Source organism: Blennius ocellaris, assembly GCF_963422515.1.
Source record: "Blennius ocellaris genome assembly, chromosome: 11".
In the NCBI taxonomy this organism is placed as follows: domain Eukaryota; kingdom Metazoa; phylum Chordata; class Actinopteri; order Blenniiformes; family Blenniidae; genus Blennius; species Blennius ocellaris.
Window position 1 is genome coordinate 17,540,492 of NC_137660.1, and position 18,108 is coordinate 17,558,599.

The 18,108-nt window shown below is 42.7% G+C and overlaps 1 protein-coding gene across 1 annotated transcript; it reads right to left on the reverse strand.

Annotated features, from left to right (window-relative positions):
- Positions 1-6: 6 nt before the first annotated feature.
- LOC308136120 (deoxyribodipyrimidine photo-lyase) lies at positions 7-6,097 on the reverse strand. The gene is made up of 9 exons (XM_080504348.1): positions 5,788-6,097; positions 3,272-3,860; positions 2,839-3,150; positions 2,580-2,752; positions 2,412-2,496; positions 1,735-1,967; positions 1,387-1,581; positions 1,078-1,303; positions 7-974 (listed from the first exon to the last, which is right to left on the reverse strand). Exons 1-9 carry the CDS (start codon positions 6,007-6,009, stop codon positions 472-474), a joined length of 2,538 nt encoding a protein of 845 aa, XP_080360474.1. The 5' UTR covers positions 6,010-6,097; the 3' UTR covers positions 7-471.
- Between the last annotated feature and the right edge of the window lie 12,011 nt (positions 6,098-18,108).

An 18,108-nucleotide genomic window follows, 5' to 3' on the forward strand; every position in this document is an offset into this window, starting at 1 on the left:
GCAGTTATTTATTTTCATCCTTTTATATTTGTAGTTGGACATTTACAAAAGAAAATACTGTTTGATATGAGATATTTGGCATCACACCAGTTTTGTACAGATGGTGTGCCTGACCTTTTATTTCGAGCCTCAATTAAAAATGCATTGCATGAACCCTCCAAACACGTCTCCTTTAGCTTGACACCGGAGTGGGATAATGTCCTCCAACTAATGTCTTCTGAGGCACACTGGCAAAAGGACCACAAACGGATGCATTTAATGTAAAACCATTCTAGAAACGTATAAAAGGAATTCACCCTGTACCTAAGTTAACGCTCCCAAATTTACACCAGTGTTTTTTGACTTGAGACGATACTGAATGAACACTAGTTCACACAAATCATGTAACATTGTTTGCATTTTACAGCTGGTTGCCATGATGAGCTATTTGACTCAGGGGTCACTTCAGTGACCCTACTGCCCCACCTGGAACTATAGAGAACTTGTCTTTGGCTGTAGGGGTCTGCCTCGAGGAGCAGTGAGGAGAGGAAGCCCTTCCATTCTGCGCTGATTGTTCTCCAATCTCTCCCTCCTCTGGGCTCCCTCAAACATCACGCTGGCGGTGAAGTCCTTCTCGTTAAGGAAGGCGATGGTCTCGTCCCTCTTGCGGCTCACGTATCCTTTAAGGACAGCGTTGTAAGGGTTTGATGCAGCGTCTGCATCTGGGTCTTCTTGCTGGTGCTTGAACTCCATACGTGTGATGACGGGGAGCAGGAACTCCTTCCCTTCCGTCACCACACCGCCACTCCTGTGCGCTAATCCCAGAGCCTCTGAGACGAGGCGTCGGGGCAATGGCACGAGGTCGCAGCCTGAGCGTTTGTCCACATACTCTGCAAACCGCTTGCGCACCAGTGCGACGTCTTGGAGAGACCGATTCCTTCGCTCCTCGAGGTCCATAATTATCCGTTCAGGATACGTCTGGCCAAATGTCACACCTAAACAAAGATTACTGTATTGAGCTACAGAAATGTATTTCTTTACATTGTGTAATTCCAGAGTGCTTAAAGTAAGATGGAATCTGTGCTCTCGTTTCCTCACCTGCACGTCGCAGCATGGACACAGGGCACTTCCAAGGCTTGTGAATGAGCTCATCAGGCAGACTTGCAAGCTCAGGGCACCATTTCCTGACGTAGCTGCCTTCGGGGTCGCAGGTCATTGCAGCATCGACCGGGTGCATGACAAAGTTCCAGTGATCCAGACCACACATGCCCCCATTCTGCCACATCATGGCATCGATGGCAACATCCGCATCCACTAGGGTGTCCTAAACACATGAAGATGTTGGCGGCAGTCGGCAAGTGCTTCTCACTATGCTGGGTGTGACTTACGCATGCCCGCACAGCTCACCTGAAACCAGCGATAGCCCTCTTGCCAAGGCAGGTGGAGATAAGCTATGAGAAAAGACGCCACCACGTGTCTCATGTAATTGTTCATCCAGCCTGTCAGCCACAGCTGCCTCATGGCTGCATCAACCAGAGGGTAGCCTGTTCGGCCTCGCTGCCATGCTTTGAGGTGGCTGCGATCACTGCTCCACCGCAGAGCCTGCAAATACCATACTTTAATGAGCTTTGTTCAGCATTCTGTGTGAAGTCATTTTAATTACAGACGAATGGTGTATGAAACATAATTAGACTTTTTTTTTAATGTTCTGCTAAATCCTACTATTAAATAAGCATGTCTGTAGCCAATTACAACCTTGTATGGGGGCCTGAGAGATTCCCAGGGGAGGTCAGGAAAAAGGGTTAACTGCCAGTAAGCCAAATCCCTCCACGCTAGTTTACGCTGAAACTTTGGTGGTCGACAACGTGCTCCTTTGGCATCCCACAAGAGCCATCGTGGGCTGAGTTGACCAAAGTGGAGGTAGGGAGACAGACAGCTGGTGTTGGGGGCGTCTGCCCTGCCGGATTCTTTTTCATACCTATACACACCTTTGGGAATGACACAAAAAAAAGCTTGTTTAACAATTTCATTGTTAGAAAGGTTGTCAATCAAAGTGATGTACACACACAGGCACAGAAAAAAGTTAACAGATTAATCGGATATGATGAGGCAACAGCATTCAATATTTTTTTAAGTATGCAGAAGCACTAAAATCTCTTCTTTCCTGAACAGCTAGCAAATGGAAAGAGGCCAGTAGTGGAGCGATGTTTATATTGATGCAGTCTATTAAGGGTGTAGACCCTGAAAACTCTTTTTTTTGACAAACCTGACAAGGAGACATTGTAATTGCCTACACAAGATATGATAATGGCATGAATGTCGACTGCAGCGTCCTTAATTTGAAAACATCTTGGCAATATTCCTGAGATGAATGAAGGCAACATTAGTCGCCTCCTTGATTTAAGGTATCAAGTCCTTGTGGAGTGTCTTACCATCATGAAGAAAGGCCTCTAACCGGGCATGTGCACCTTCTTCGCTAAAATCCCAGGACTTTCGAATGTTAGCTGCCCAGTCAATCTGAAATTAACAAAAAATGAGCGAGAACTATATGATCTAATAGTTCAAGGGCCTAATGGCATTGCTGTGTTGTGATGGCTGACCGTTGTGCCGTCCTTCCTGCGAGGCATGCGCGCCAGCTCCAGTTTGTCCAAAGTGACACCCTGAGGCCAATTGGCAGGTGCGGGGAGGGAAGCAGGAGGATCGACGGGAACCCCGACAGCAGAACCCGGGTTCTGTTTGCAGCAGCTCATAAAGTGAGACACCGAACCTATTCCTACGTCACAGATTAAACAATTCATTATCATCAACATATGGAATTGTAGAGCACATATCAAGTAGCGTAAAATCATCATGACTAACCTCGGAGTCCAACGCCCTCTGTGCTGACTGAATAAGGGTCTCTGAGGCAATAGGAATGGAACAACCTGCATTCAACGCCTTCCTTCTGCAGAGCCGACACTACCGCGTCGTCCCTCTCCTTCAGCCAGGGCTCATACAAGGCGTTAGCCAGCACTGTTTGTGCCCCCGTCTCCTGTACCAGTTTCTTAAGAGTACGTAGAGAAGCTCCAACTCCATTTGATTCTCCATTTGCCTTGAAAAAGACAAGGCGGGTTCCAATGCACTCCAGAGATGTAAGAAAACAAGACAAAGCCTGATGGAGCCAGTATTTACCTGTTGGGAATTAGAGGGTATAAGTAGACAACAGGTGAACAGAGTGTTTTTGACAAGTTCAGTGATGATTTTATAGCTTTGACAAATCTTCGTATGATCACTGATTCCATCAGAAACTTACACGCTCCCCCCATGGCCACCGTAATTCCTGGTCCCTCCTCTTCTTCGGGGCTCCAGATGAAGATAGGGATGACTGGCGCACCCAGCTCCAATGATCCAATTAGAGCTGGGTTGTCACACAGTCGCAAGTCTCTTCTGAACCACAGCAACACTGGTGGTGCTGCTGATGGAGAGCGAGGCAAACCTACGAGCTGATGGCCAGCACCTTTTTGCCGCCGCCGCCTCTTTCCGGAGCGTTTTGCTTTTTGTGATACACTCAAATCTCCCTCTTTGGTCATTTGGTCATCTTCTCCCGCCACATTTTCCTTAAGAAATATACTGTGGGAATTTTGTGTGTGTGACGGGCTCTCTTTGTTCCAGGGATTGGTCTGTACTGGAAAAGTGTTTCCTGCACTGCCAGGTCCATCTGCAAGCTGGGTGCATTTGTTTTCCATAGACTTTTGTTTTGAAATGAGTTGAGGGGAAGTGGCATGATTGGGGTTTTTTCCGGGCCATATAACTTGTGATTCTTGGCGAGAGGTGGACAGCTGCTGATCTTTGTTTTCCAGTCGAGAGAGAGCCAAAGCAAGTTCCAGTTCATCCTCTTCAGTCTGCAAGTGAATTAGAAACATCTATTATTTCTGCTGTTAAAACAACTGTTTTGTTACTGAGTTACTCAAGTTCTCACTAGTAAGAATGTTACACGGTATTCTAAAACAAACACAGAGGATGGTCGTAACAAAAAAATTATAGTTTTGACATTGTTATGCAAGATGCAAAATCAGTGCAACTAATAAAGGAAGTGAAACCCTAGTTAATCTGGGGTTTTTTTCTAAATGAGAAGTATATTTAGGTGTTTTTGATAAGATCAACAACTGTTCCATTATTTGAGCTCATTGGGTAATTGGGTATATACAGAGATGACCATCCATTCTTGGTGGGGGTTTTTTTGGAAACAACCTTTGTTTAGGTCAAAACAGGTTTGGCAATGTAATTTACAAATGAAATTGAGCTCAATTTCAAATTTCACATTCTAAACTTTGTATCCTGGTGCAGATTACAGTGAAAAGTCACAAATCAAATCCCTCTAGTTGTGTCATTTTGCAGCATTTGTGTATGTTTTTCCAAATTCACTGATTTTGATGTTGAAGATACCTCTGAAGCTATCGTTTTTACTGCGACATCATTAATCTCTCTGCTCAGGTCTCAGTGTCGTGCTAAGTTCATTATTTTTTGCTAAAATTAACGGGAAAAAAATATTCTTTCAGACACAAATTCACAACAGCATTTACTTAGACAATTTTGGACGTTACAAAGTTATCCTGCAGGCGAGATTAAACCCTCTGGTTTTGGTACCTCACAACAAAAGACATATATACAATCCACAACTGGACAAGGGCTTTTCTGTGGGGAGTTTGCATGTATTTCCTCTGCCTGCATGTTTTATTTTTTAATTATTATTTTTGTTCATGAGTATCTCAGGTATGTGCCACAATCCAAAGACTTACTTTCTAAATCTACAATGGCCATAGGTGTGAATGATGTAAATTTTACGTAATGTCACATGGGATGAACTCCAGCACCCATGACTGATCTCACTGGTCATTGCTAACTTCCTGTTAGCTTTGCTCCACTCCAACAACTCAAATCCAAACTGGTCAAACCAGCTTAGCTTTCTAGCTTTAGCTTTTCTTTTTTTATTCTATTTTCATTAATATTTGTGCTTTCCAACATTTCTTAATGAACTAACTGAATCAGCCACTGGTCCAACCGACCAGAGTAAGTCTGTTAAAAACAATTATTCATACATTTAGTTATCTATTTTGGTATGTCGAGCAAGAAAATATGTTTTTGTGTTTTAATCCAAACACAATGTGCGGAATGTGAACGTGCAGAAGTTTAAATAAGCTCCTGTATCCACATTGCTGTGTAAGATCTAACATCCAAGAGAAGCAAATTGCTCAATAAACACATTATGTTCATGTTGGCTTCACTATATATTGCAAAGTGACAGACAAACTATGTATAATAACACACATGTTGACCTGCAACTATTATAATAATATTAACTTGATAAAAGATACATTTCAAAGGTGAACTTCTCCAACTAATTCCTGCAGAATACTTTAGGGGTTTACCCTCCCCTAAAGGGCACTTGTTTTTGTGGACTGTGTATATATATATATATATATATTTTTTTTTTAAAGACAATACTTTGAGAAAACCACAATTGGTTAAAATAGAGACTAATTTATCTCGGAAGAAGCAGCATCCCGTACAGATATTTAACTATAAACAGTGAAATGTGCTTTCAAGTTATAAATGTGAATCAATAATTAATTTAAAACGTTTTAGTTTTTTTTTTTAAGAGAGACATTTTTGATTGTTTACAAGGCAATATAATGCAGATAACCACTAATCATCCATGATGATTCACTGAAAAATGTATGCATAATGTAATCATGATCTTACTCTCTTAACAATTCCTCTAACTTTGACCCACCACAGGTGAAGTGAAATGCGCCCAGAGTTACTGACCTTGGAGAAATACTCCTGGTAGATGGAGGTGAGGATGGCGTGCAGACTGCTGTTGGAGGTGGACAGAGGCCGTATGATGGAGGGGAACGTTGACCGGCTCTCCTGGTGCCCCATCAGGGACACGCACATGGCAAAGAAGCCCTCCGGATCCTCTCGACCCATCAGCACCTCCCTCAACATCTCCCTCACCAGAGGCTGGACAGAAGTCGCTGACGGACTCATCCTCCCAGCGAAAGGTGACGGTAACAGTTGTTCCGATGCCTTTAATAGTAAATCTTGAGTAAACTCATTTCACTTGAAGAGAAGAGAGACGTTGACTGCCGGTTACCAAACAACAGCTGACTCGAAAGTTACACAAGCCATGTTGTCATGCGTTTTGTAACATGTATATGTAAGATGCAAAACTCACCAGTAGGTGGTGTGCGAATCTAATAAGAAGCAGCTAGGATTTGAGAGAAGTCCATTGCTATTTTTTTTCACAGCATGTGAGGACAGATGGGATCCCCTGTTTACATTGAATTAATTAGACAACATAATAAAGCAATATAGACTCAATAAACACAACAGGGAGGCCTCTTTTGTGACAGATTCGGGTCTCCCTTTGTGTTTCATCCACACATTTACAGCATAATCGTTTCTCTGTCAAATCATAACATCAAGTTAAAAGATTTCATGATCTACAGATCCTCAAAAGCTAAATCCTATGAAGTGGAAATGTTTGCATCAATATGTGCTGATGTAAAACTTGGGAAATACGAGTCACATTGGCCTAAAGATAATCATCCTATAATTTTTGCATAGCCTTCATCTTGACAGGAATGTGGTGCTTTTCATGTGCATCCTGTGAAGTGAGACTGAAAAACAAAAGCAGGAGACGGTGCACACAGCAGTGCATTTTTAATCATGGTCTGTATTCACGCTGTTGAAGGGTTGCTAAGTAATTGATTTTTTTAATGACATCGTGAATAAGCTTTCGAATGTTCACAGCAGGGCACAAAGATTTGTGACATTTGTGGACCAAACATTAAAATGCATTGTATGGTTCACAAGCACCACTTGCGATAAAGTATTAGTGGAAATATGCACGTGGCTTGATTTTTGTTCTTGTTTAAAAGATTCCCAAGTAGTCCTCCAAAACGTGACTCAAATGCAAAGACATACAGTTTCGGTTATTCAGACCAACACGTGAAAAGTAGTCAGAATGTATGAAGGTGATATGTGTTGAGAGCTGTGGTTTGTGAAGAGAGCAGGACAGAAAGAGAGGGAGAGAGAGAGAGATTGAGAGAGAGAGAGAATCAATAGTGTTTAGACAGAAAAGTGGAGTCTAAGTGTGTGATCAATAGAGAGCAGAGAGGAGAGATTAGCTGCTTTTCTCTCTCAAACTAACACTGACAAATTGGTGAATTGGTGTATCGGCCCTTGGGCTAAACGGATTGACCTGCTGTTTCCATGTTCTACCGTGTACTGTCAATAAAGATCTGTGTCCATTGTGGCTCTCAATGAAGAGAGTGAATGAAGCACCAGCGAGAGAAGAGTGGCCAAGTGGCCAGGAAGTAAGTGGAAAGGAGAAGTGGAAAGGTGGCAAAGCAAAGCCCTGACCATGTAGCCTCGATACTCACAAAATGTGTACACTTCGGTGTCATTAACACTTGCGCGCACTCACATGTGCATCCTCGTGCACACTGTTATAAAACCATAATAACATCTCCTGGAAAATTAATGGAAAGACAGATTAAAAACTAAGTGAGGAGAAACGGGCCACTGGTGTAGCTATTTGCAACTCATAAATCATTCTGACACACCCACGCGCATGTAGACACATGCATAGATGCACACATACGCACACACACACACGTACTGTAATTAACCACAGGCTATTTACTCTCTCCTGCTGTAAATTAGACATGCAGACACAGTTATTACATTAGGGGGATCTGCCATGCAGAATGCTAACAGGAGGCGGAGGGGACACTCAAACACACAACAACTGGCTCATACAAACACAAACACACACATACGTGTACACAAGAAAGAGGGTATGGAAGAATCATAGACTGACGGGAGTGAAAATGAAGCTGCAGCACAGAGAATAGGGGCCCCCAGCTCTTTGTTCCCTGCTGCATTTCATTATCTGAAACGCCAGCCAACACACACACACACACACACACACACACACACGCACACGCACACACACACACACACACACACACACACATAATGCACCTCCCCCTTCCCTAAAGCTGTCTGCTTCCACTCCATGTACACAGCACAAAAAGAGAGGAAAATAGAGATACTGCGTCAGTTCCATTCATTGGCATGTGGACCCGCTCATGGCGAACATGTCTGCATGGTCTTCCGAAAGCAAATCGCCCAGTTAAAAGCTGCCCCGACTTGACCAGCTCCCTCTAACCTTCTCTCACAGAAATGCTCTCTGTCCCATACCTTCTATTTTAAGCTGAACAATAAGAGATGAAGACTTGATTAAAGCAAGTATTGATACTCTGTCCTGGGTAGCTTGTCTCCATTTACTTCATCTCAAGTTTTTTTTTTTCTTTTTCTTTTTCTGGTAGTCCCTCTGTTTGTGTGCATGTCCTCTGGTTCCCCCTGCCTCCCTCACCCCTCTCTGTCCCTCTGTTTTCCCACGGTGATCGATAGCTCATTACAATCATTGACTGCGGCTCATCAGCACCTGTTAAGGTCTGGAGAGACAGAAAAGGTGCATGTGCCGCCTGAGAGTGTGTGATGCAAGCTTATGGATAAATAGAAAGATTGATTCTGAATGAGTCAGGGTTGAAGTTTGACATTTCAATGGGTATTTTCTGATAGACATCCATTTGCTGCCGGTGTCTAGTTTGTTGTCGCTTTATGGTCCGTGGTCTTGGGGAACATCTTATTATGCAACTCACGTGGGTACCATGGTTTGTTGCTATGGTGATTGCCAAGGGAGCCAGAGTATTATAGGTGTTTATCCTAGACAGGAGCAGGGCTACTCTCCTTCTATCAGGACATGCTTCAATTTACCCCACAGCTTGAACCACACATTACGATCCACATTACCGCAAAAGAAAAATCATAAAATGAAACACAGTCCTATGTGGATGTGATCCTGTTGCTTTGGATTATTCAGTATTCATATTCCTGGACCTTGTTCAAACACTCAGTTGTTGGTTTAATGCGTCACTGCAGGGTTTGTTTTTCGTAGGGACAGGTTGTGAGTCGAAAGAAGCGGACAGAGAACCGGAGAAAAAGAACGGAGGGAAAGAAAGACTCTGAGACACTATGAAAAACTATATACTGAGCTTAAAGGTGAGAAAAATGGGCAAAATAAAGATGCTAAATAAAAGAAATAATAGGTGGACCTCAAGAAGATCCTGTTGGAATTGTTCACAGGATGTGGTCCTAAAAAAGAAAATGGCACAAGAGTGTGAAGTTGCATAAAAGAGGGGATAAACACAGTGAATACAATAGAGGACTGAACAGAGAACAAGTCGCTCAGTCCATGCATAAATTACACACCTCATTTACATATTCATTATGTTTTGTGTTCTAATGAGAGTATTTGCTTAATAGCTCCTCCACCACTGGCAGCTTTTGTTTGACACGCGAGAATTTAAAGAGATGGGGGTAGAAAAGCAAAGGATCAAGGGTCAGCTTGGTGAACAAAAAAAGTAGAAAGAGTGAGGTCACTAGTACACGATCAATTTTACTTTTATCGAACCCATCATATTATTGTATACTAAGTGCTGAATAAGTGCAACCTGCTCTAATAGTATGTGAAATGAAGCACATGCGATGGGGGTTGGTAAAAGTTAATTAAAACAACAGAAGCTTTCTCTAAACTCAGGGCTCACTTCGTCCTTCTCCTCCTGTCTCAGTGGGATAAGTAACTGCTGCTGTAATTACGTACAGGGCAGTCATTGAGAGCGTTCCTTCAGGTGCCACACAAGTCTTCCTAATGACAGCGTCCGATTTGCTTGGTGCCTTTAAGAAACGAAAAGTCGCACGTGTGTCAAAACAGTAATGTGAGCGATGTAAGCTTTACACGCAAACAGACGGGGTAAACGATTTAAAAGTGAATGAGTTAAATAAGGGCAAGAGAGAAGGATGGAAATGTAGAGACAGGGGGAAGGGCAACAGAGAGATGAGCTACAAATGAGAGCGATGGCGGTGGCAGGTTGGCACAGTGCCATCCAGTCAGGACTTGAGCGGGGGCGGGCATGGGCATGGGCAAAGGGGCGAGGAGAATAAGACTGAAAGAGGAAGAGAAACAGACCTCCATACTGCTACCATGATGCCACCTTGGCACAGGCATGACTGGCTGTGATGGACAAGAGAATGGGCACCGAAAAAGGAGATCTGAAAATCATCCAAGGATAGCAGTGCATAGAAGTAGGTAAGATGCCAATAGACATAGAGATGATCGTGAATAAGATGGATAAAACGTATCATAACATTGAAGATAAGATTGTATGTTGCTATTAAACTGTAACGTATAATGCCACGTCGAGCATCCGTCAGTAAAACAGCGGTGGGCAATCTCACATTCTCTCCGTTTTCTGACTTTTCTTTCTGTATTTGCTAATCGCAGCATGCCGGCGAATGGGCAGCATGCCAGCTTGTACTCGTGGCACGCCCGAGGCGGAGAAATCGGATGGCAAGGAAGTGTCACAGTCAAAGACAACGGAACTCACCTCTAAGGATTTGCTACTAATCACCATTTGTTTGCCTGGACAAAGCCAAGACGAAGTGCCCGGGCAACCGTTGCCAGCGATTCTGTGATGGCATCCTTTCTGGTCTGGGCCAGTGAGGGCACAAGGAGAAAGATGGCACGCTGCCAAGACAACATAATACACACATTTGTAAACAAAAAACCTCCATACGGTGAGCAGAACCTTTCTGATGCCCTGAGTGTTTTCGGCGATGGCATCCCCTCAAGGGAGAGGCAAGACACAGATGGCACCATGCCAAACACAAACAGCGAAGCATTCGCGAGCGCTATCCAAAGCGACATGGGAACTTAGCAAACAGCGACACAAAATAGTCGTAAAAGGTTAAAACTATCGCCACAGATGGAGCCCTGGCGGGAGGATGGGACGAAAGCCGTTTCGTCGTCGATGCCAACTCAGCTCAGTGCCAACTGCTGCTGCACTGAAACAGAAGCTGCTGCCCAATTCAAAGAGCTAAGACAAGGGATTGTACCATTCTGTTGTGGAGAGGAAGACCGTGCATAAGAGAAGGAATGATGAGCAAAATGAAGAAAGGATACGCGGGAACAAAAAATGAGGAATTTCGTGCTTAACGAAGAACAGTGGGAGTGGGTGGACGAGGATGATGAAGAGCCTTTCCCTGCACTTGCACACCTGGGATGTTCTTAAAGGGATATCCCTGCACACTGCCGTGTGTTAAAGGGAGGGATGTGTTGGCATCATCTCCAGGGTGTCAAGCTGTGTTTCTGTATTGCCAGTCAGGGAGGGTGCTGCAGTCGTCAGGGGCGGGCAACTGTCTGGGCATCTCATCTGCAGCTAATTAACAGCCACACACTAATTCTAACAGCCGATCATAATTAGCGATTTAATCGCTCCTCAACGGTTTTCTCCCCCCTAAATTGAGCCTCCTATTTGGACACGTGCGGATAAGCTAAGGAACGCCGGATCCACCCGCCCCTCCTCCTCGTCCTTCTTTCCTTCATCCTTGGCTCCAGACTCCAGTGGGATCTTAATTAAGCCTGGGCTTCATTATGCAAATGGAGTACAATAAACGACAGCAGAGGTGGAGCTGGATACAGACTAAAACGGAACAGTGGGAGGGGAGCGCTGGAATTGGAATATGAAGAGATGTGGAAGGTTACCAAAAGCTTCAATATGATGTTACTGCATTGCAATAGTTGTATATTGTTGTAACATGTGTCTTCCTTGTGTCACGACCACATTCCGGTGTGTGAGATCCAACGCTTGTGCTCTGATGCTACATCTCAGCCGCCACTGGGGAAACTTCTCTGAAATAACACTGGATTCGCAGAATGTCATTTCCCACAAAGAAAATTCATAAGGGAATGGTGACAATGAACCCCTTTTAATATCGCCAGTTGGCTGTTGTCGTGGATACGAAGAAAGATAGCAGCGATAGGGAGTGGGAAAGGAGGCAGACAGAAACACTGACAGTGGCGGCAGCATGGCAGCTAATGTCATCTCAGTTTAATCATCGCATAGGATCATGGGGTTCATGAAAATTCATTTGCATATCATTAAATGAGGAGAGGTTATTTGGTGCGGGTAGCCAAAATAAGATTGGATGAAGAAAGAAAGAAAAAAAAAAAAAGGGAAAACGGAGCGACTCATTATTAAACAGCAATGTTTTATAGTCCGCCAGCCGATTCATTTAATTTGGGCGTAATTAAAATGTGTCAGACTCAATCAATCATTCCTACCGGGACACCATCAATGTCTCAGCCTGAAAAAAGACTAATCAGAGGATATGCAGTCGGACACCTTCCAATAACAATTTGATTGCTTTAGTCTACTTTGAGCTTGACCAATCAACTTTTTTCTCCATGATTTATCTGAAGGAGTATGTCAAAACATCCTGTTTAGGTGTACTGGGTCAAGACATATCTCTGACAGGTGGTGATGCCACTCTGTGTTTAGTCAGTAAGAGACTAGCTCACACTGTCTTTTTGACCTTAGTATTAGGCTGCCCACGTATTACTAAGATGTCTATGTACGTGCATGCATGTGTGCATTTCTCATTTGCATAAGTGATGTAATTAGACCACCCTTTCACATGCAGATCAGTTTGACAACATGGCAATCATTCTAGCACACACACGCGCACGCACACACACACGACAACACACGCTTGCTGCCGTGACCACCCCCCCCCCTCCTCCCCCCCATATCATGGGGAGTCTGTTGTCTGTGAGCAGAGAGTGTAAAGATTAACATAATCCAGCTAATAAGTGTGAGTAATATTCACACAGTGACGCGTGGCGTAGACACTGTCCTGCTGATGCGTATTTGTATCTCATTATAGATGTAAAGTACTGTGGCCGCCAGTGGGTCGGAGGGGGTTATTTGGGAAGGGGGTACATTGTGGATGGGGGATGGTGAGAGGTCACAAAGTGTTGCCCTGAATGAAGAGACACCAAAAACCAATGATAAACATCAGTTTTAAAGTTATTGAAGTCATACTACCAGGGAAGTGTAATGTCATAATATTAAGAGAAATTACTGAGGAAAACCTTGTAACCAGGATGCTGGAGATTGGCAAAGAGTGCCTTTTTATTTTTAAATTAAAAAAACAAAACAAAAAAATCAGAAATGTAGTTCAATAGTTTGTTTTGGGTTTTTTTGTTTTGTTTTTGTTTATTGTACTGAAAAGACTCATTGAGTCAGTTTTTGCGGCAGAATGTAGGAATTATAAATAGAGTGTATTTGCGCTTGCAGGCTAGCTCTGCCACATGATTGATTAGGATGGTGTGACGACCATTAAAAAGTCATTTAAAAGATGGATAGGGACCACATTTCCAAATAAAAACCACTTTATACCTGATGAAGTGCTGAACAAACTCTCCTTCAAAGACATTTACTGATTGCTCTCGAGGTATGAGCAAGTGTGATGTGGGAAGCACACATGAACTGAGTGGAGCTCTGCGTCAGCAACAGAGTACTCCAAAAGCAGCCATCTGTACACAGTCGGGCAGTCAGTGATGAAGCTTGTGTTGGAAAAAAAGTGAAATTAGACATTGTTTTTCTGTTTACATCAAATGGAGTATTATGATATTCTTCTGGACAAAGCGCAATGTGTGTGCATGTATGCAAAGAGAGACAAACACTACGGAGCAGCCCACACACACACACACACACACACACACACACACACACACACACACACACACACACACACACACACACACACACACACACTGATTGAAATGTATCTGATAGCACAGCATCGCTTCAGCTGAATCCTTATCCTCAGAGGCAGAGGTGTGTCTAAATGTGCGAATGTATCTCAGCTCTGTCTCTTTAACTCAGGGCTCCGCCACAGCAGCATGCTTTGGGATTCATGCATAAACATGAGCTGGCCTTTCAGCTCTCTCCTCACATAACCAATCTAAATCTAAATGAGCCCCCACTACAGATACACCAGCAGGCAATGACATTACACCCCCCCAGCCCGAGCCCAGCCCCCCACTCTACCCTGCTACCCCCAGCGACACATATACACCAGCAGGCAATAATTTCACGCCATCCCTCAAAGCCCCCCACCCAACCTACTCTCCACACACACACTCGTACCCCTTTTTTGCCGCAACCCCACCAGCTGCACAGTGCTCATTTGATTAAGAGGGGGAGGACAGGGAGAAGGAGAAATGGTGGGGGATCACTTTATCAGGATGACTTTCTAAGATGGCTATCATCAGCTACAAAGCCATCACTGGCCCTCTTCAGTGTTTACTTTGCTATTGTTCTCTATGTGTATCTGTTTGCCTCTTTTCCACTATGGCTGTGAGGACTTAACAGTTTCACACTTATATTTTCTATTGTCGCATTTCTGTGTAATGGCTAAACCAACAATTTGATGTGAGACAACAAGGCGCATATACCACACTGTGCTTTACTTTATGTCTGACGCTGAATGAACAACACATTCCTGTGTTCATTTAAGTTTTTCTCCTTAGACAAGTTATCTTACTAACCATTAAAAATATAATAATAGCGATGAGAAAATAATAAAATCTCTTCCCACATAAGCAAACTGTGGTCTTTGAAATGTTGCATATGAAAATTTGTGTCCTAAATGTGCTGTAGTGTGCAATTTTCCTCCCCTCTCTCCCAGAGTCGTAAAACACATTATCATCATCAGCAGCAGCAGCAGGAGCAGCAATGTAATTCATCTGAGGTCGTTAATATTCATCATATCATTTAGTCACAAAGGAAACTCATCTGGCTGAATGTCACAGATGTAATTAATGAAGTGACCCCAGAGGTCATGGCTCCATTCACCAAACGCCTTCCACACACTGCTGTGTTATACACACAGACACACAGACACACACACACACACACACACACACACACACACACACACACACACACACACACACACACACACACACACACACACACACACACACACACACACACACACACACACATACATACACAGTTGCACATCAAAAACCTTCCAGCCAGACGCACACCGCTACTGAACATACAACCTGGAATATGAAACACATTTATAATAGGCAGACACCCACACATACCACAACATTCACAAAATGGCTTCTCTTGGTGAGACCAAAGGTATGAGACTGGAGCGTGCACCAAAGCAGACTTTATTTAGCTCAGTGGAGTATGGGGAGGGAAAGAGAGAGAAACACACACCAGCAGGGGAGAACTGGGGAAAGGTGAGAATAGAGACACACTAAACCACTGGAGCAGGACATAAGGACAGGTGCACATCACAGGTATCTTTTTGGTCATCACTATGGCAACAACATATTCGGAAAAAAAAGAAAAGAACCGTTTTACCTACAGTAAGGATAACAGAGTCTCTTCACCGTAGAGGACTCCAATATGTACATCTTACAGTCACTAAGATCAAGAGAATACGAGAGAAATTAAATCTGAAATCATCAGTATACAAAAAAACTGCCTTTGTGGTATTTGGAATGCACATTTCTGTACAGAAGAAAGCTCATTGGTATTGTCGTAAACATTGGTTAGTTTAAGAACAAAACATGACAGAGTTAAGTTAGTCCACATCCTTTGGAAAGTTGGTGATGTCATTCTGAGTTCAACAAAGCTGTGTTAGCTTGACAAATAGACTAGAGACATTGCAACACAGAAAGACACCACAAGTGGAAGGCTTGGGGCTTAACTCCTTCAAATAACTATGCAGTATCACCTAAAGCATCAAGAAGTTAATGCCCCAAGAGGGATTTTCTGAAACTGGAAGCTTGGGGGAAAAAAAAGAATCATTTAGTACTAAAGCCATTTCTGTTTTCTGAGTGAAGGTAATCGATAAGATACTGAAAATCAAACTTGATGGAATTGAGCCCCACATATCCATTTGTTTCTAACAGATAACAGCGGAGCAGTTTATCAACAGCATCACAGGTATCATTACAGTTTGTAGTCATTAAAGCCTAGTGGTAAAGCGATCAGAGCATGCATCTTTCTACAGTATCGTTAGAAACTACAGTACATAGCAGCAAACTGGACATCCTTAAGGGCTGAAGTTCAACACTATGGTATATAAAAAAAAAAAATTAAAAAAAACTGCAACATTTCTCAAGAGAAGTAAAACTCTTCAACCGCTATATTACAGACTGCCATGGCTCTAGTTTGGGGTTTTGGTTACAGTCTCCAGTGTGCTTATGAGAGGCAGAAAACAGTAGCTTAGATACAGGGACTCCTTCCTTCTTTAAAAACAGCAATACATCATCAAGTAAACAGTAGCGCTTATTTTTGTAGGTCATATGGTTAAAGTATTATCACGTCTTTGGATTTTTGTCTTAAAGCATTAATTATTGTTTAGCTATTATTGTTATATTATCATTATTACAGATAGAATAAGGACTGGTTGCAAATGAACTGAGGAAGAAAGGTAAGGAGAAAAAGCGGTAACTAGGTAGGGAGGGAGAAAGAGGGAAAATAAATTAAGTGTACAAAAATAACATCAATAACATCCAAAGTTTTTCTCAGCTTTGCGCAGTAGCTCCTTATCTGTAAATGGAAAAGAGAGCTGTCTCAAACATCCAATGAAGTCTCGAGTCAACCATACAAAAGCTAAATACTGTACATTTACCCCTCACACTATTAAACACTTTAGTTTCAATAAGGTTTTTTTTTTTTGTAACAATCTATTACTCAGAGGTGAAAAGCTCAAATCTTTGAAATACAGATGTTTTAGTAGATTTTTTTTTAATACTTAGTCCGAGGTTAAACCCGGCCTCAGCTGTTTTAAAAACAGACAGGTAGAGTATTAGGATCCCATTTGAAGCAGAGCCATGTTGAGCTGTTGACCTGAGCATAGAAAGCTTTACATTAATCACATAACATTGGTAAGCCATTGGTATATTCAAACAGAACGGAAAGGCAGTAAGTCACCTCGCCTGAACATATCAAAGCTGTCATAATTTTTTCTCAATCATGACACTGTTATATCGAAGCAAGACAGTTCATCTCAATCCATAAGATTTATATTAAGAAACTATTACTAAACACACACAATGTAAATTTGAGTTTGGTTAAAGTTTTCATATACAGTATAATGGTTGAGTGCTATAAAAAAATAGTTTGCCCTTCCTAGGACAAACTGGCCTTTACGTTCTGTGCTATTTGGGCTGTTATCCACTAAAGGAACATAGAAGGAATACATGTACAACAGAAGACTCATCATTGGCTTTTGGAGGGTGAAGCTGCAATCTAGCACCACATCAGTCTATTGGTACTCAATTTACCTTTGCTAGCTGCAGATCGAACTCCTTCACCATACAGACGTCAGCTCTGCAGTTTGTTATTGAAAACAAACATGTTCAAACGAAATCCACAGACATGTAAAATTTTGGTTATGAGCTTTGGAATCTGAGTCAGTCTTTACAAAAGCTCTATGCAAACACCCCTGTGTTTTTCAAGGGTATTATTCAGTTTTTTTTCCCTCTTCTACTTCCTCTTCTTCTTCTTCTTCTTCTTCTTCTTCTTCTTCTTCTTCTTCCACTGTTAACTGCTTTGTTTTTCTTCAAGTTTATTTTTTGGAGCTCTCTATTTACACTAAAATCTCTTTGACATTTTCTTTTTACCAGCCTTGTACAGACTGGCACTACATGCTACACAGCTAGTCATCTAGCACTGTCTGGTGGAGGGCCCACTGTGAGTCTGTCGTGCAGACTGAGAGGTAGACTGCAGGTCTAGCTGGGCAGTGAGGTCACATGCTTGGAGAATGCTCTTTGGCCTCTGTGGCATCTGGTTGTTTTTGTTTTTTGTTTTTTGTTTTTTGTCAAGGTGGTGTTTGGTTATTGTAAGGTGTCGGACGGAAAAGGGAGAGGAGCTCTTTTCAAAAAGAAGCTAAAGACCAGAAAAGTGTTGAGGAACAGTATGAAATGAAAAAAAGCTGTGGTAGAGAGGACTCGGTTTTGAATCTCCCCTACTTTTAGTTGAGAGAGTTGCTCTTTGGGCCACTGCGGCTCCACATCTTTGGAGTGTTCAGGGTACCGGGTTTGGCAGCAAGTGGAAATTGGATATGTTTATAGGTTGACAGCAGTTGGAGGAGGGTTTTTTTTGTAGAGAGCACAGCCAAAAGAAGCAGTTAGCTTCT

Bases quoted from the DNA above. Each gene is read 5' to 3' on its own strand.
- LOC308136120 (XM_080504348.1), bottom strand. From the start codon at position 6,009: ATGAGTCCGTCAGCGACTTCTGTCCAGCCTCTGGTGAGGGAGATGTTG. The intron at 1,582-1,734 runs GTTGTAATTGGC...TGGTATTTGCAG, and splicing joins CTCTCAGGCCCCCATACAAG to GCTCTGCGGTGGAGCAGTGA. The intron at 1,304-1,386 runs GTGAGCTGTGCG...TCATGTGTTTAG, and splicing joins AGGGCTATCGCTGGTTTCAG to GACACCCTAGTGGATGCGGA.